Consider the following 18,599-nt stretch of genomic DNA (forward strand, 5'->3'; position numbering starts at 1 on the left):
AATAAAAGAAGCAAAACAGAAATTAAAGACAAATAGGAAGAATTTGTAGTTAATGTGTTCAAGTGAAATGTAAGGGAGTGAATAAAAACCTGATAAAATCAGATTTCCAGTGGGCCAAAGATAAATAGGCATAGACTGAGCCTCAAAAGAATTTAAGCTGTCAGAAAGGTCAGAGGAGGTGCAACAAAGTATTATTAGTAATTTTTTGTTATTATTTTTGATTCCATAATTTATTCCTCAAAATTGAGTGATTCCATAATTCTTTGCTCTACTTAATTTGAAAGTCTTTACAACAAGGATATATTATACAATTTAGCAATGTTTTATGCAATTGTTTTTTTTTTTTGCTACAAAGTAAAAACACTGACCAAAGCTCCTCTGTGATGGTTGATTCCATATGTTATGTCAGGAGTTGCATTCTCAACAAACTAGATTAATAAAAAAGTGACATCAAGCTCTTATTAAGCTGTAGCAGAAGAAGAGGAAAAAACAAGCCGAGTACCATGTTTTCGTAATTTTTACAACTCAGCCACATCACAAAAACTAAACGCTGACTACCTTGAATTTGAAATGTTCAAATTCAAGGTACTTTAGCGATTTTCAGCTTGACTGGCCAACACTGGTGACCAGGTGGTCAGAACTCAGAAATCCTATAGGCAGCCCAGACAACAACACTCTTCAGTGTGGAAGTAGTGGCAGAGGGAAGAAGACTCAAAGTTAAAAATGGTGGAAGAGGAGGAAACACAAAAGGAAGAGAGCAGCTGGTTAAAATCAAATTGTATCAGTTGATCATTTCACTACTTCAGTAAGTCTGCTCCTCTACACTGTCTACGTTTAGAGGCTTTTCATACCTGACCTTTTCTGGACCAAAAAAGGAACCGTGTGCCACAGGATGTCATTTATACCCACCTTTGAGATGCTTTTCTCAAAGTGGAGATGGAGCCAACTGACCTACAGCTAACGTTAGTAGAATCTGAGTAGGCTGAACATGTTATAAACAAAGTTTTCTCTGTTTTATCCTTCTGAACTTCCAATCTCTGACTATTATGGAACCTGCTGGATTTATAAATATATTCAGTAGTAATAGGCAATTACCATATTGATTAAAGAATATTTATTGTGACATTTGTCATTTATGTTAATGATGGCAGACTAACTGTGGATGTTTGCAAGCCTAAAAACTCCTTTACAAGACCTGGATGGAGGGAAGGCCAGTGCTGAGCATCTCTCTGCAGACCTAAATGTTTGCTGAAGTTTGGACCTGTCCTGGACAGACTAAATAATAGCAGTGTAGAAGATAACCAGCAGCTCCTAAGGAAGGTTGTACTTCTTGAGTTACCACAGGAAGTACAGTCACTGCTGGGCCTTTTTCCGAACAATATCCCAGTACGGCTGGGTTTATTACTTAATCCACTGTTGGTTCCAACAAAGCATCAATGAAGTTCAATATATTTGAGAATATGATTAAATTCAATTATTGTGTGCTGTGGTGTAATTGCACTACTTAATGTAACTGATGCACTGAAGTTGCTTATTTGATAATGGCTAGGTTTGATTTTTAGAGGAGCATTTGTGTCTCTGGATGTATGCAGTGACAGCTGTAGAGTCCAAATGCTTGTGAATTTTGAAATTGTCATCACTTTTCTTGTTATCGCATACTGTGATTAGCTATTAAGTCCACATCGCCCATTCATAATGGGAAGTTGTTTGGAAATCTCAGTTAAGGTTAGCATGTGCATTCTCTACGGCAAGGGTGTCAAACTCCAGTTCTCCAGGTCCGATGTCCTTCAACATTTTTATGTGTTACTGGTCCAACACACCAGATTTAAATGGCTAAATGGTGTCAACAGCATGTAATCAAGATCTTGAGCTTGTCCTTGAACAAGACACTTCACCCGAGTCCCCAGGGCAGCTGTGGCTACAATGTCTACCACTGTGAATGGGTGAATGACTGTTTGTAGTGTAAAGTGCTTTGGGGTCTCTGGGGGCTTGATAAAGAGTTAAAATCTCACCTCCCAAATCCTCTTGTCTTGGTTTCTAATTGTCAGAACCCTGTTTTACAGCATTTGCTCTCTCACACACAGTGTTAGGTCACCTCTCCTCTGAACAGAAAAAAATAATGAACTTTCCAGTCTTCCTGATATTAGCAAACTACACTGAAAAAAATATAAACACTATTATTGTTGCTCACATTGTTCATGAGCTGAACCCAAAGATCTAAGACTTTTTCTATGTACACAGAAGGCCTATTTCTCTCAAATATTGTTCACAAATCGGTCTAAATCTGTGCTAGTGAGCACTTCTTTGCCGACACAATTTACACCCTCACAGGTATGGCATATCAAGATGCTGGTTAGACAACATGATTAATGCAGGTTTGCCTTAGACTAGCCACAATAGAAGGTCACTCTAAAAGGTGTGGCTTTACCACACATCACAATGCCACTGATGTTGCAAGTTTTGAACAAGTGTGCAATTGTGGTGGTGACTGCAGGAATGTCCACCAAAGCTGTCTCCTCTGAATTTAATGTTCATTTCTCTAACATAAGCCATCTCCAAAGATATTTCATAGAATTTGGCAGTACATCCAATTGGCCTCAGAACCGCAGACCATGTGTAACCACACCAACCCAGGTCCTCCACATCCAGCATCTTCACCCTTCAAGATTGTCTCAGACCAGCTACCCGGACAATTGCTGCAATAATCAGTTTGCATAATCAAAGAATTTCTACACAAACTGTCTAAAAACCATCTCAGGGAAGTTCATCTGCGTGCTCATTGTCCTCACCAGGGTCTCGACCTGCCTGCAGATCATCTTCGTAATCAACTTGAGTGGGTAAATGCGCACATTCAATGGCATCTGGCACTTTGGAAAGGTGTTCACCGATGAATCCCGGTTTTTACTGCACAGGACAGATGGCAGACAGTGTAAATTGGCGTCCTGTGGGTGTTCAGTTGGCTGATAACCATGTTGTGGATCAAGTGGTCCGTGGTGGTGGTGGAGTTATGGTATAGGCAGGGGTATGTTTTGGACAACAAACACAGTTGCATTTTAATGATAGCATTTTGAATGCACACAGATACCATGACAAGATCCTGGTGTCCATTGTTGTGCCATTCATCTACGACCATCAACTCTCATTGCAGCATGATAATGCACGGCCCCATGTTGCAAGTATCTGTTCACAATTCCAGGAAGCTGAAAATATCCCAGTTCTTGCATGACCAACATACTCACCTGGCATGTCATCTGATGAGCATGTTTAGGATAGTCTGGATCGGCGTATACAACAGCATATTCCAGTTTCTACCATCATCCAGCAACTTCACACAGCCACTGACATGGCGTGGACAAACATTTCACAGGCCGCAATCAACAACCTGATCAAGGCTATGTGTTGCACTGCTGAGGCAAATGGTGGTCATACCAGATACTGACTGGTTTTCGACTCCCCTTGCCCAACATGCAGTAAAACCTCTCATTTTAGAGTGACCTTCTATTGTGGCCAGCCTACAGCACATCTGTACAGTAATCCTGCTGTCTAATCAGCTTTTTGACATGCCTCACATATGAGTACTCCTCAAGTGAGGCCAATTATTTCACTAACAGATTTAGGCAGATCTGTGAACAATGTCAGAGAAATAGACCTTCTGTGTATATAGAAAAAGTCTTAGATCTTTGTGTTCACCTTATGAAAAATGGGAGCAACAACAAAAGTGTCGTGTTTATTTGTTCAGTGTATTTTGAACACTGTTCAACATACTGTAGTTCTTAAAGAAATTCAGCCAAGATTGTTTTCGGTAGGTCAAATCTTTACAAAAATCGCTAATCATAAATCAGACACAAACTGGTGCATCTCTACAAAATATTCAACCCACAGCTTGAAAAGAAAATTGGACTGAAATGTTTAGAGAAGCAGCATCTTCACTGTAATGTTCCAACACAATTCAGTAACATTAAGTGTAAAAGCATCATTCATTTACAAGAGTCACACATCAAATAAAGTATAAAACACACACACTTGCCCCAGTAAATAGTCAATCAGCAGAAAAACCCCCACCAAATGATGTTTAGGTTCAAGCAGGTACTCAGCTTTTTACAGTCACTTTGAGTTAGTCACGGTGGTGATGCAAGAAGTCATTTCACTGTGAAAAATGTCAGTCCTCAAATATGTACAATAATCATATTAAAGAGCTAAAATACAACCAAACACAATCAAACAGTACAAAGCCAGTGGGGTTTTTTTTTTTCAGGTTAAACGAACAGCCAGTTCTACACCTGATCCACAGTGGGCTGGGTTATGTGTGCACACATGTCAGTGAAGGCTCCTCGGCACAGATGACCTTTGTTGTGGAAGGGAAACAGAGTGGAAAAGCTGCTAAGAACAACCTCCTGATGAAATACAAGCTACCCCACCAGCTGATTGACCCAGTGATGGATAACAGCTGTTGGCAGGCTGATTATGTAGCAGTGCCTCTTTTTGTCCTCCATCACAAATGTAGCAAGTCAACAGCAGCAGTCCTCATGTCTCATGCCCCATCATCCTCCCACTTCTTTTCCCCAGAATGCTTCAACCTATGCACAAAAGACCCCAAAACTGTTCTCCCGAGAGACCCTGTTTTTAGTTTTTGGGATAGATCTTTTCATAGAAGAAATTTTGAGCCAGCATGTAGAGTTCCCCATCCTTTTCTCTGACAGCATGGGCCCTGACGAACTGGAACTGCTCCAGTGCAAACTCATAGAACTCGTTCTCCATCTTCCAGATGGCTGACTGCTGCAGCTTGGCGATGGATTCCTTAGTGGGTGGCTTTTTCTCACTGGTCCTCCTTAAGTGGGATTTCTTTCCTTCGAAGAAAGAAGATACATTTCTGTTAACATAAAAAATGCCAGCCATGATTTTTTTAGCCCCCATGAAAGAAGGCTTCGTGTTTTATTCAGTATCTTGCAAAAGTATTCGTGTGAAAGGAAAAGAATATTTTTTATATCAAATAATTTCAGTGTGGAGTGCATATTATTCAGCCACACTGAGTCATGCTTCCACCTTTTGCTGCAATAACAGCTTTGCACTTAGAACCTGAAATGTTGCCTGTTGTTTTTAACAAAATGGCTCAAGTTCAGGTCAGCAGAAACATCAATTTCAATCAAGTCTTTCCCCATATTCCCAATTACATTAAGGTCTGGACTTTGACTAGACCATTCTAATACACACATATGATTTGATCTAAACCATCCCATTGTAGCTCTGTTGGCATGTTTAGGGTCACTGTCCTACTGGAAGGTGCACCTAAACTCCAATAAGTCTTTTGCAGCCTCTAAAAGGTTTTCTTCCTAGATTGTCCTGCATTTTACTCCATCAATCTTCCCATCTACTGTGATAAGCTTCTCTGCCCCCCTACTAAGCATCCCATGGTTCACCTAGGGAATGGTGTGTTTGGAGTAATGTCCAGTGTTACTTTTAGTAATATCAATTCTAGACTCAGAATCTTTTTCCACATGTTTGTGGTAAATGTGGTATTTTCTTCTTGCCAGTCTTGAACAAAGACAAAAACTTTGTTGTGTACAACTAATATTAATTCTGTCACAAATTCTCCCAGCTGAGCTGAGGATATCTGCAGCTCCTCCACAGTTGCCACTGACTTCTTGGCTGCTTCTCTGATTAATGCTTTCCTTGCCTGTCAGTTTATGTGTATGTCTTGGTAGGTTGCCAGTTGTTCCATACTTTCCATTTACAGCAAATGGAGGTTGGTGTATTACAACCCAAGTCTGCTTTAAGCTTCCCCTCTACTTTTTCCCTGCCCTGTCTGCTGTGTTCCTTGGTCCTTGATGCCGTTTGTTCTCTAACGAACCTCTAAGACCTTCACAGAACAGCTGCACTTGAACTGAAATTAAAGTACAAACAGAAGGACTCCTTCTCCTAAGTAATATACTTCTGAAAACAACTGATTGCACTGGATTTTATTTAGGGGTATCATAATAAAGGGGGGCTGAATAGATATTTTACATTCTTCGCAGTAAAGCTGTTTTTTGTCAATTGTCCTCACTGGAGGAGTACTATTACTCAGACTGTACAGTTGTTGGGTATACATATTTTATGTTCTTCTATCATAATGCATGTGGAAATGCAGTTTCACTATGAAACACTAGCATGGGATTTGAGTTTTTCCTGCTGCATTTTAAGAGTCTGTTCTGTTTTTATTTTTATGTTATTATTTTTTATATTTATATTTAAGATCTTGATTATTACATTTTTGATTACCTTTTTTTAAATTAGATTTCATAAAAATATATAATCGTTTATTCCAGCAGAGGATGGAGAAAATATGAATTTAGTGATGCAGCAAAACCTTTAGTACCTGTTTTATACAGCTCTGTGGCTCCTCTGAAGAAACGTGGCAGCGCAGCCTCCAGCATCATCACAAAGTCCTCCAGCTCTTCAGTTACTCCCACCAGCATGTACTCATTCACCAGGTTGTATTTGGCCTGCTCCAGAGCCCACTGGCTGCCCACATTCCTACACAAAGATCAGGTTTTGTTTGGGTTAATTCCAAGTTAAGCCTGTTTCTTTTCTGGTTGCTGCTCACAACTTTGGAGAGGTACAAAACAATCTGGTTATAAGAGCAGGAAGGGAAGAATGATGCTGAGGCCAGAAAAATAAACAGGAGTGAGATGCCACCAACCCAGGCACCGAGAGTGAGCCCGGAGGACAAAGCAGAGGCAGAGATAGGAAAGAAAACTACTAGCTGCTCTCAGAATGACATTGGATACTGAGAAGTGTTGTAGACTGTTTTACCATGTTTGGAAAAAAAAACGCTTTTGAAAACAGTTTCTTAGTTAGCCTCAGCTTTCCACCCTGCTCTGTAGAGAAGAACAGGTGTCAGAGAGTCAGAGCAGGAAAAAGCAATGCCAAAAGAAGATGTTACATAAATACTGCATAGAGATCGGGTCAAAGCTAAAAGAACTGAAAGATCCTGGGAACAGGGGGCAAAGTACTTTAAGGCCTATTGTGATGCATTGTTAACCGATACCGCTGCTGTTCAGAACAATTTTACAAACAGATAACGAAATGATACAGAAAAACAATAATACATTTATCTTAGCCTGTGTCACTAATGCAGAGCAGAATAACAAAGAAATTTATCTTAAAGCCAGAAAAGGAGGAAATTTAGGCAGCTGTCTTGTAGATGCTGGTAAAATGCGTGATTTATTCCCCTCATAGTGATTTCTGCCCAATTACATTGGAAAATAAATCCATAACTACATATTCTCCGTTATCTGGCAGGTTAGGAATGATCGAGTCATGTGGAAAATTAGGACATCCCATCAAATATTTAGTTCTTTACTAGGAAATGTTCAAATATCTATGTCTAATCTTATCTCTGGAAAAGAAAATTATTTAATTGCTATTTCAATTCAATTCAATTAAATTCAAAGATACTTTATTGATCCCCGAGGGGAAATTAGAATTCCAGTACAACCCATCCAAACATACATCATGACACAAGACAAGGGAGACGGGTCACCGAGGCTTTGCTGCCCACTCACAGGCGCTGCCCTTGCTAGATGAGAAAAGAGGCCACATTAGGAAAGTAGAGGGAAAAAAAATCATATTTCGCACTTTATCCTTAGCAGGATACAGTTTGAGATTGCAAAAAACCTCAGAACAAAGAAGCAACAAGTTGACAAAACAATATCATGCCGGGAACGGTGAAGGTGGTGTGAGGGGGTGCATATGTGTATCTTGAGCATGTGTGTGTGTGCGCGAGTGAGTGTGTGCAAGTAAGTCCATGAAGCACTGTCACAGAGGCCATTGTCCTTGATGGTTCGTTGGAATGTTCATCAACCGGCCTCAAAGTTCTGAGCAGGTCCACAGGTGTCCTCAGGGAAGGGAGGGGGCAGAGGGAGCAGAGCATCATGTTTACATAACTTCCAGGAGAAGTTGAAGATAGCCAGCCATCAAGGCCGTGCAGGGGAGCCAGATTCAGAAAAACAATAATTATTTGGGTTAGGCTGACTCTTAATTTTCCGTCAGCCTTGATAGTCTCGCTGGTGCTTCTCAAAGGCGAATCCAAACAGCCAAATTCCTGGTCTTTCTGCCAGATCCAAGCAAACAACTTTCTCCAAGATTTATCCCATTTCACCCCTGAGTCCAGGAACCGCAACCTGCTTGCGATCCTGTATAAGGATCACATCCAGTCTGCGATTCAGCTCACGTAACATCTCAGTCTGAGTGTTGATCGATCTGAAGATCCCATCACACATGCCAGGCAGCCTCACAATGGCCAGAACAGCTGCTGACATTCTCCGAATTTCTCGATATGCCAGGTAACCGCTGACTCCAAGAAGCAGAAATCCTGATATCAAACATCCAATTATATACACATCTTCCACATCCTCGACTGACATTATCGACAAACACACAATCCTCCACTTCTGCCAGGAGTCCATCGTGTATCCGGAGAAAAATGTCCCGTCCGGGCAAGCGGGCTCTCCCGACCCCTGTCTTCTCGTCAAGAAAATTTGATCAGTTGCATTGAGAGACCAGCTGACCAAATCCATATTTTGGAAGAATTTGGAAGATGTGCAAAAAGAGGCTCCAAAAAGACAAGACACAGAGCTGAAGCAGGGCAGATATGGGAGGGGTGCGGAGACAGAGGAAAAGCGTCCTCCTCCACCGAGAGCAGGAAATAAGATTTGTACATTGGTATCTCTTTAAATCCCTCACCATATTCACAGTATCTACAATCTTCATTGTGACAGTCTCAGATGGTTTTTTACATCTTACCATTGTGTTCACTGACTTAAAAGTACACCAAACAAAGTGTGTCAGGTTCAAACAGAGCAAACCTCAATCAAAATGCTAAGTAATGATGTTCTGATTACATGTACCTGATGTGATTCAGCTGTAAGACATTTTAAACATTTTGAATGGGAAAAAAATGTATTCCCCAACAAAAAGTGCTGTTTTTAATTATCAATATTAGTATGACTTTATTACTTTTCCCTACTGGGAATTTGACTTGCAACCAGGTAAAAAGAAATAAAAACACAATCACAGACACCATTACTGTACAACAGCAAAGAAACTCAAGGGAAATCATCACAACAAATATCAGTCAGCTGTTTTAAAATTTACTTTTTACAAAATATTGTAAAACACTTTCCTTGGTTTTTGACATTTATTTATTACAGCTTATTCCATTGTGGGTCATGGGGGAGCTGGTGCCTATCTATAGCAGTCTATGGGCGAGAGGCGGGGTACACCCTGGACAGGCTGCCAATCAATCGCAGGGCAACACAGACACACACAGGACAAACAACCATGCACACACACTCATGTTTTTGGACTGTGGGAGGAAGCTAGAGTACCTAGTGAGAACCCACGCATGCATGGGGAGAACATGCAAACTCCATGCAGAAAGACCCCCAGGACCGGCGGCAGTCGAACCCAGGACCTGCTTTCTGCAAGGAAACAGTGCTACCAACTGCGCCACTGTGCAACCACGTTTATTTATATAAAGCAACAGTTTCTGTATCGTTAAGAGTAAAATTAAATATGCATATGTCTAAATATTTCAGAAAAACACACATGCTTTCACAGAGCGTGCTAATTTTTACAAACGTCTGTAGATCTGAGGTGCTTCAGACACCTTAAGCACATTTTTGGTCCCATCACATTCTGGATTGGAATAAAGAAACTGCTGACTAAAAAAGCATAATGCAGAATTGAAATAAAAAAAATAAACCTATAATGGAAGTCTGCTGTAATAAAGAAAATAGTCAACATATGCCCAGGGTAGAATGTGGAGATTGTTTTGTTGAGGTTTTGACTACAACTGAAATGTTGCTGTTAAGATGAATGTGTGGCTGCTTTCAGGCTGACTTTCACGACCTTATACAGGCAAACCAGGAGTATTTGATTTATTGGGCAAGAAGAATTAAACTATTATATGTATTTTGCCATTTTCCTTACAGCAGATCTGAAGAAGCCTCTGACTGAAGACACTCTCCATAATGTTCTTCATTTTATAAAGCATCCTTTTTTGTACAATGATCTCCAGAGGTTCCAGAGGAGTCTCCAGAACAGAGCCAGTCTTCTTTATCAGCTTGTTGAGCTTTTTTAAGTCCCTGGCTCTGATGCTGCTTCCCCAGCAGATAATAACAGAAGAGATCACACTCTCCACAACAAACTTATAGAAGATATGCAGCATCTTGCTGTAAACACCAAAGGACCTAAGCTTCCTCAAGAAGTACAGTCTGCTCTGTCCCTTCTTGTAGATGGCTTCACAGTTGCATCTCCACTCTAGTCTGTTGTCCAGGTGAACACCGAGGTATTTGTACTCCTCCACCACCTCCACCTCTTCTCCCATGATAGAAATAGTGTTTGACTTATTCCTGCTTCACTTGAAATCTACAATCATCTCCTTTGTTTTAGTCACGTTCAAAATGAGATGATTGTTTCCACACCATGCCACAAAGCGGTCCACCACCTTCCTGTACTCAGCTTCTTGTCCATCTCTGATCCACCCCACGACTGCAGAATCATCCGAGTATTTCTGCAGATGACAGGAGTCTGTCTTGTACTGGAAGTCTGAGGTGTACAGAGTGAAAAGGAATGGTGAGAGTACAGTCCCCTGTGGTGCTCCTATGCTGCTGACTACCTGGTTAGACTCACAACCCTTCAGTCTCACAAACTGTGGTCTGTTTGTCAGGTAGTCTTTGATCCAGGAGATTGTTGAGGCCTCCACCTGAGTCTTCTGGAGTTTCTGACCAAGCAAATCAGGTTGGATTGTGTTAAATACACTGGAGAAATCAAAGAACATGATCCTCACAGTGCTGCTGGCTTTGTCCAGATGACAGTGGGTTTGCTGAAGCAGGTGTATGATGGCATCTTCAACTCCAACTCCACAGCGATAAGCAAACTGAAGGGGGTCCTGATAGTTTACTGTTTGCTTACTCGGGTGGGCCAACAGGAGTCTTTCTAGGACCTTCATGATGTGAGATGTCAGGGCAACAGTTCTATAGTCATTGAGGACTGATGGGTGAGTTTTCTTTGGTATCAGAACAAGACAGGAGGTCTTCCACAACACCGGAACCTTCTTCTGGGCCAGGCTGAGGTTGAAGAGGTGCTGCAGAATCCCACATTTGTGTTGATTTTTCCATATTACATGGAAGCAGTTTGTTTGAGGCGTCTACCTTTAAAATATATCTACTGGTGTGCCTCCAATTTACTCAAATGTTGTGAATTAACCTCAGAATCTCACAAAGCGATGACATCATCATCTGGGTTTCTATGAAAAGATCTATCCCTGCGTTTCCCAAATCATTTAGAGCAATAGTAATCTTAGTAAACTTCTGAATTTGTGTGTGCGGTTTGTGGCGCAGCGGTAGAGCGCGGGACCCATTAATGGAACCTTAGTTCTCGACGCGTCGGTCCTGGGTTCGAGTCCTGGCCCGGTGAAGTCTGCCGCATGTCTTACCCATTTCTCCAACCCATTTCCTGTCTGCCTACTTTCAGAAATAAATCGAAAAATATAGGGCACTAGTGCCATGAATCAAAATATATATTAAAAAAACCAACTGAATTTGAAGAAAGCAATAATGTCATACAGTGGGAAAAGGGAAAAAAATTGTGTTTTTAAAGAGTGTATGTAAATATTTGGTTTCAACAGAAGTAGCCTGAGGGTGAGCTTAATTCATTTTGCACAGGAACATTAAGCATAACGTTGGCTGTCAAGGAGGAAAGAAACTGGAACACTTACCAACATTCAGAATAATGACCACAAAAAAAGGGGATCTGGAGCCAAAGTTTCTCAGGAGCACAGTCCGATCCACCAGCAGAAACACACTCATCAAATGTCTGAAACAAATATCGACAAAACAGATCAGCGGTCCAAGCTGTGCAGTTTTAGGGACTTCTTCTAACAGGTTTCTTTGTTTCGTACATGTAGCATTTTCTTAAATCAAATCAATCTTCAATCTATTTACACACGTATCCAGAGCATCACCTGACACCAATATGAGCGTTTAGAAATCTGACTCGGAAGAACAAAAAGGGCAATAGTTTGCTAAAAGAGACACACATTGTTTCAATGTTGAGACCTCATGATTTCAGACAAATATTTGACACGTGCTTTTTGCTCATGTTGAGTAAGAGGGATAGTTTGATGGCCAACCTGAAGAGCAGAGACCGGGCTTCAGTGGGAATCTAGGCACCTCAGTGAGAATTTTTACCTTCTTATCTCCTTGTTTCCTACGTCTCAGGCCAGGTCTGTAGTCATCCCCAAAACGCAGAAAGTAATAATAAGACACCAGCCTCTCGATAGGGTCTCTAATCAGGTTTATGTAGATGGGCTTCCTCTTCACTCCAAACCTGAGGAGGATTATTTGAGTCAGAACTGGACAAGACATTAAACAGCTTTCTGGAGTAAATTTTAAGACAATATTAAATATGACAGAACGTAGGGTTAACTCACTGTGCCAAATAATTTCCTAACACACAGGTACATTCAATTCAAATATCAAATTAGAACTTTTGACTGGACAGCGACACCTGCCCCAAGGAGGTCAAGTCAAAAAAGGTAATTGCTAAAGAAACTGGTTAGTCATAGAGAGCTAAATCCAAGCCTATTTCTGGAAAGTTGGGTAGAAGGAAAACGTGTTGAGCAAAAAGATGCACAAGCAACAGGGATGACTGGAGTTTCGAGAGTTTGCAAAATCCATTCAAGAGTTAATGGGACATTCTACAGCTGCTCCATCCATGTGACGTCACAGCTGAATCAGAGACAATTACTAGGATAAAGAACTGGACTATTGCTCAGTGATCCAAAGTCCTATTTCCAAATGAAATTATATTACGCGTTTCATTTGGAAATCAAGGTCCCAGAGTCAGGAGGAAGAGTGAGGAGGCACAGAATCCTAATAATAATATTCTGAGTTTCACTTTTTAAATTGGATTACTGAAATAAACGTTTTGATTGCACTTCAATTTAATGAAATGAACCTGCATACATTCCCATTTTAAAGTTTTGAGTCTTAAATGGCCACAAGGGGGAGCTAAAGGACCAAAGTCACATCAGTTTGAATTTCCTGTTTTATGCCTTCCTACTGTCAACATAAACAAAGAATATTTCTTTACTTTGTGAAATCCAGGAAAGAGACGTGTCCGTGGTAAATTGCAGGCTTCATTTCTGTCCACTCTGTCACGTTCTTTACAAACCGCACCTAAAAACACACACAGCTCATCTCAGCATATAGATTCCACGACAGAGGTTTACAGGCTGTCAGCTTTGGTTCTGACCTGGTCCTGTATGGACATGACAGGGTTGTTTTTGGTGGTGTTAATGTGCAGGACATGGTAGTGGTTCTTCCCACACAGGTCATAGGCGATGTTGGTGAAGGAGGTGCTGGCAGTCTTGGGCACTCGGTTGTAGATGATCACCAAGTCATTCTCGCTGTCAGAAAGCACGGCCGCCATCTCACGCTCCCTCAGGCCATCTTGCGTGTGCCGCTGCTCAATCTCCCGCACCTCGTGTCTGGCAATGGCTCGCTCTGTGGGAACGACAGGAAACTAGATGAAGTTAATAAGATTTACAAAAGATGTTTTGAATAAGGGATGAAGGGGTAAAACATTTTGCTACTTTACAATCCTGCATACCAAGATCTAAAATATGCCATAGTCACTATTTATAAAAGAGAGGAAGAAGCAGTCAGGCCTTTCTGATCAAAATCATTGATTAACTAATCATCAGTAACCAGAGTGACCTTTATTAAAGCAAATGCTTTGCCAGTTTGTAGGTTTGGAGAAATCATGTTGGTGACAAAACAATGACAAGCAAAGCCATCCAGAAATCTTAGAGAAGTAACTACTGCAGACTATCAATCTAAAAAAAAGGCCATAAGGCAAAAAACCCACCTTTTATCTCGGAAACTAAAAAAGGCTTCGCATAAGAGAGCTATGCATAAACAAATGCCTGATAAACCAAGGTGATGGACATTTACAGAAACTATTGCCGCTGACATTGGTTCTACAAGCTGAGTACTGGCTCAGGGGGGCTGAATACAAATCCAAACCACACTTTTTAGATTTTTATTAGTACAATGCACTGTTAATGACACCATGCAAAGTGCTACATGCTGGTCCAGAAGGTATGGGTGCTCGAGTCAGTGACTCGATGCAATCTGCTAGGTTTCCTTAGATGGAAAACCTTTGGATTCACGTTGGATCAGTTTGGAATGTATGGAGATGACTTGGAATCTGTCTGAATGATTCAATTGAATTGACTTTGTTTAATGTGCTTGAGATGACATCTGCTGTGAATTGGCACTTAATAAATAAACTGAATTGAACTGAAACTGTATGTGGTGTAGAGATGAAGTCCTGAAGCAGACAGATTTAAGGGCTAGAGGCTGGCTGTTAGACATAAAGATTACAGTTATTTGATATCTAACTGGATGTTTACAGGACATCAACGCCCTTTAAAAAAGAAGCTCAGAGGTTTTACTGGGGTTATTGCCTCCTAAACAGTGTGAGACTGCAAAGGAGCCAGACTTCTGTGCCTCAGTGTGAATAGATGCAAAACAAAAAAGGCCTGGCCTTTGACACCCTCCGGCTTTCTTCGTCAGAATTTGCCTCAGATTGACGGGTGCTGACAAAAGAGACGAGTGCTCCGCAGGAAGGATGCAGGGAAAAAAGGTTTGTGTGTGTGTGTGAAGAGGGGAGGCAGCAACACTAAAGCCCCTAATACCCGTGGGAACTCTAAGCAGAGCACCATTTGAAGCTGTGTCTTGCTAGGGACACAGGCCCAGCCTGGACAGGGCCCAGCCTAATTCTTACAAATAAGATTTTATTCGAGATTCCACCATTTCCCTAAATGTGAGTAAGCTTGATAATACATATCCACGGCAAGAGTCATACTGAGCTACATGGTCACATGCAGCTGTTTATGAGGTGTGATCAGGTTACACACAGTGCTGTGCTACTTCCGCACGCTTGCGTCTAGTGCTTCGTACTCAGTGGAGTGGAGACAGGCCAGCTGCTTGTGATAGGTGAGGGCCTGTCAGCATGCACAACAACTGTAATGGAGACATGTGTTCACATGATGATGGAAAGCTCGCCTCGGCCAACAACAGCAGCAGTACCAGTTGCTATGTTGGAACTCGATCGCCTAAGATCAAGTGACATCTCTGGAATATTTTGATCACGTACAGAGAGTCTACACAGTGCAGCAGAAACAGCATTAATTAATAAAAGTCATTAATATTAGGCGCCTTTAGAGTAGAACTAAGTAGCACATGCTTGAAGGAAGACAGAGTCTATTTTCCACATCTAGAGTAAACATTTCCCACTGTTAGCCATGTGGACAATGGTCTACCACAGTTGGTTTATTTTAAAGCGTATTACGAATATCTGTGCATTCAGTGTGATTTAGATTTCCCAAAAATGGAAATTTAAAATCACTCTAATGAACTCAGGCTTACCAAATTGAGTGTACCAGAGTCAGAGTTTCAAATATAGTTCTGATCCATTAATACTTAAACTTAAAAAAAAACAAAATGCAACAAGATTGGCTGCTGACTGGAATTAGCCAATTTTTTAGCTCCAATGGTTCTGACTGAACATTCAGAAACTGAAAAATCTGATCTTTTTCAGATCAGTTAATGCACAATACCTAAAGGCTATGACTGTGGTGACAACAACACTCTTCAGTGTGGATGTTGTTACTGAGTCAAGACTCCAGGTTTGCTATTTTCAGTATCACTGAGTTGTTACCAACTGAACTGAGAGAAAGGAAAAAGATAAAGCATTTTGTTTCCTGTCCTGTTTTCTCTCAATTAACATGCTGGTTGTGGACATGTTAGCACTTTTTTTGGAAATCTCAGAGTTCCGGGATATACACATGGAGCCTGCTGTTTGAGTAATGCACTAATTGCTTATATAGGATGCTCAAGTGCCTAACCCTTTTTTCTTCGCTTTACTCACTTCAGGAAGGCTAGAAAAAAATGGTAATGCAATATATGATCACATGAGCTTACCTTAGTTCTAAAAGATAAATTGGAATCAGCTAAAGTCAGTATCCACAGATATAAGCTTTACAAAAACTGAAGATCAGACATCGGCCACAAAATCCATATCTGTGCATCTTTACCTATAAACTGTTTTCAATCTAATGCCAGGCTAGATCAAAGGCAGTCATGACAGCATCCATATTGGATTTTGATGTCAGGGTAAAGTCGGAATCCAGACATTGAGTCTGTATTCAAACTATGAAGGAGTTTCCGATAGCTGATCTTTACAGTTTGAAACCTACATATTAAGACTTAGAGGTACAAATTGGTTCCTTAATACAGGGATTGAAACTGTGTTTTTTTCTGTATATGTAACAAAAACACTTAAAGCAAACGTCTTTAATTGTATATTGTCACCAGCAGCCCACCACAAGGATGAAATTTGTTTCACTTTCTATGGCTCTCATTACAAAAATGCCAAATGTTAATAATGTTTTGACATGAGCAAGGTCATACCCAAACACCTGAATACAGTGGATGATCAACTAAAGGATGCCTTCTCAGGTCCTGGGTTACGTCTTTCTCAGGTCAATGTCTGACTGATGATGAATCTATTTATAAATTATATTTAAAAACAGCTGAGGTTGACCAAAATGTTTTACAGGCAAGCAAAACAACAACACAAAAGACTAAAGCATTAAAAGTTATGAAATACAATAGGTGAAAATTGAAGAACAAAGTAGACAAAAACACATTATTTTAAAGTCTTTACTGTCTCACTCAAACCCAAGTAATCTTAAGCCAAGATTTAATGCTTCTAATGCTTCTGTTGTCTGGGCTGTGTACACATGATGATGTTGGACCTGACCCTGGAAAAGCCAGATCACACTTATGTTTTAATGTGGCTCATGGAAGAGAGAAACTGACTGGTTGACCTGAGTTGCTCTTACTGGTGGGAGGAAGGTAAGAAGATCAATTAAGTTAGATGGCACCAAGTGATTTAAAACTTTCCAAAAACGCTATAAGCATGTTTGATGGATTTCCTTCTAGTTCCCAGGAACACTTTCAGCTACAGCTCCTTGGCTGACCTTTTTTTTCAAATGTCTTGTTTTTTCTTCTTTTTTTTTTTTTGTCCTTCGTTTGTTCAGTTCTCTCACATTTAGTGACACTTTACACACCAGTTTAAGTCCTGACAGAGCTAACAGTACTTTGGGAATATTTAGCAAAAATGTACTCCTTTATGCCCATCAAACTGTGTTTTCTTCTGATTGGTTTTTATTTTTGTGCATGCATTGAAAACATTCTGCATCTTTGCTACAGCATGTCCAAAATACACAATATTTGCTCTTATTTCAGACCCTTTACCCCATAATGAAGAAAAAGTGTCTGAGCCCAGTCCTTACTCTCTTCTAAAACATTCAGCACTATAAAATACAGTATATTGATGAGTAGCTCATGTTTTTTCCTCTCAAGGTACAGTTACCAAGGTTTTTATGACTTAGTGTTTCTAATTTATTTTAATGCCAGACAACCTAAAAACCGTCACCTTAACGTGGTGGAGGGGTTTGAGTGCTCAAATGATCCTAGAGGCTATGTTGTCTGGGGCCTAAATGCCCCTGGTAGGGTCTCCCATGGCAAACAGGCTCTAGGTGATGGGTCAGACAAAGAATGGTTCAAGAACCCCTCATGAAGAACAAAATATCGAGGCACGTGACATCGCCTGGTACGGCGGAGCCGGGGTCCCACCCTGGAGCCAGGCCTGGGGTCGGGACTCGTCGGAGAGTGCCTGGTGGCCGGGTTGCTCCTCGCGGGACCCGGCCGGGCCAAGCCCGAACGAGAGACGCGAGGCCATCCCCCAGTGGGCCCACCACCTGCAGGGGGAACCGTGAGGGACCGGTGCAAAGAGGATTGGGTGGCGGACGAAGGTGGAGACCTCAGCGGCCCGATCCCCGGATGCTTAGGCTGGCTCTAGGGACGTGGAATGTCACCTCGCTGGGGGGGAAGGAGCCTGAGCTTGTGCGGGAGGTCGAGAGATATCGACTAGAAATAGTCGGGCTCGCCTCCACGCACAGCGTGGGCTCTGGAACCCATCTCCTTGAGAGGGGTTGGACTCTCTTCTACTCTGGAGTGGCCCACGGGGAGAGGCGGCGGGCTGGTGTGGGTTTGCTTGTTGCCCCCCAGCTCAGCCGTCTCGTGTTGGGGTTTACCCCAGTGGATGAGAGGGTCGTATCCCAGCGCCTTCGGGTTGGGGAGAGGTCTGACTATCATTTCAGCCTACGGGCCGAGTGGCAGTGCAGAGTACCCGGCCTTCTTGGCGTCCCTGTCGGGGGTGCTGGATAGTGCCCCTCCCGGGGACTCCATTATTCTGCTGGGGGACTTCAACGCCTACGTGGGGAACGACAGTGACACCTGGAGAGGCGTGATCGGGAGGAATGGCCTCCCCGATCTGAATCCGAGTGGTGTTTTGTTATTGGACTTCTGTGCTAGTCACGGATTGTCCATAACGAACACCATGTTCAAACATAAGGGTGTCCATCAGTGGACTTGGCACCAGGACACCCTAGGCAGGAGGTCGATGATCGACTTTGTTGT

General features: G+C 41.7%; 1 protein-coding gene across 2 annotated transcripts in view; it reads right to left on the bottom strand.

Annotated features, from left to right (window-relative positions):
- Positions 1–3,714: 3,714 nt before the first annotated feature.
- The window catches only part of hs2st1a (heparan sulfate 2-O-sulfotransferase 1a), a 44,680-nt gene continuing 29,795 nt past the window's right edge, over positions 3,715–18,599 (bottom strand). For both annotated transcript variants that reach the window (XM_047367993.1, XM_047367992.1), the window contains exons 2-7: positions 13,300–13,550; positions 13,138–13,223; positions 12,234–12,372; positions 11,762–11,859; positions 6,356–6,513; positions 3,715–4,847 (exon numbers count right to left, since the gene is read on the bottom strand). In XM_047367993.1, the coding sequence (XP_047223949.1) occupies positions 4,624–4,847; positions 6,356–6,513; positions 11,762–11,859; positions 12,234–12,372; positions 13,138–13,223; positions 13,300–13,476 (882 nt within the window). In that variant the 5' untranslated portion in view covers positions 13,477–13,550 and the 3' untranslated portion in view covers positions 3,715–4,623. The remainder of the gene's footprint in view (positions 4,848–6,355; positions 6,514–11,761; positions 11,860–12,233; positions 12,373–13,137; positions 13,224–13,299; positions 13,551–18,599) is intronic.

Source organism: Girardinichthys multiradiatus, chromosome 6, assembly GCF_021462225.1.
Source record: "Girardinichthys multiradiatus isolate DD_20200921_A chromosome 6, DD_fGirMul_XY1, whole genome shotgun sequence".
NCBI lineage: Eukaryota > Metazoa > Chordata > Actinopteri > Cyprinodontiformes > Goodeidae > Girardinichthys > Girardinichthys multiradiatus.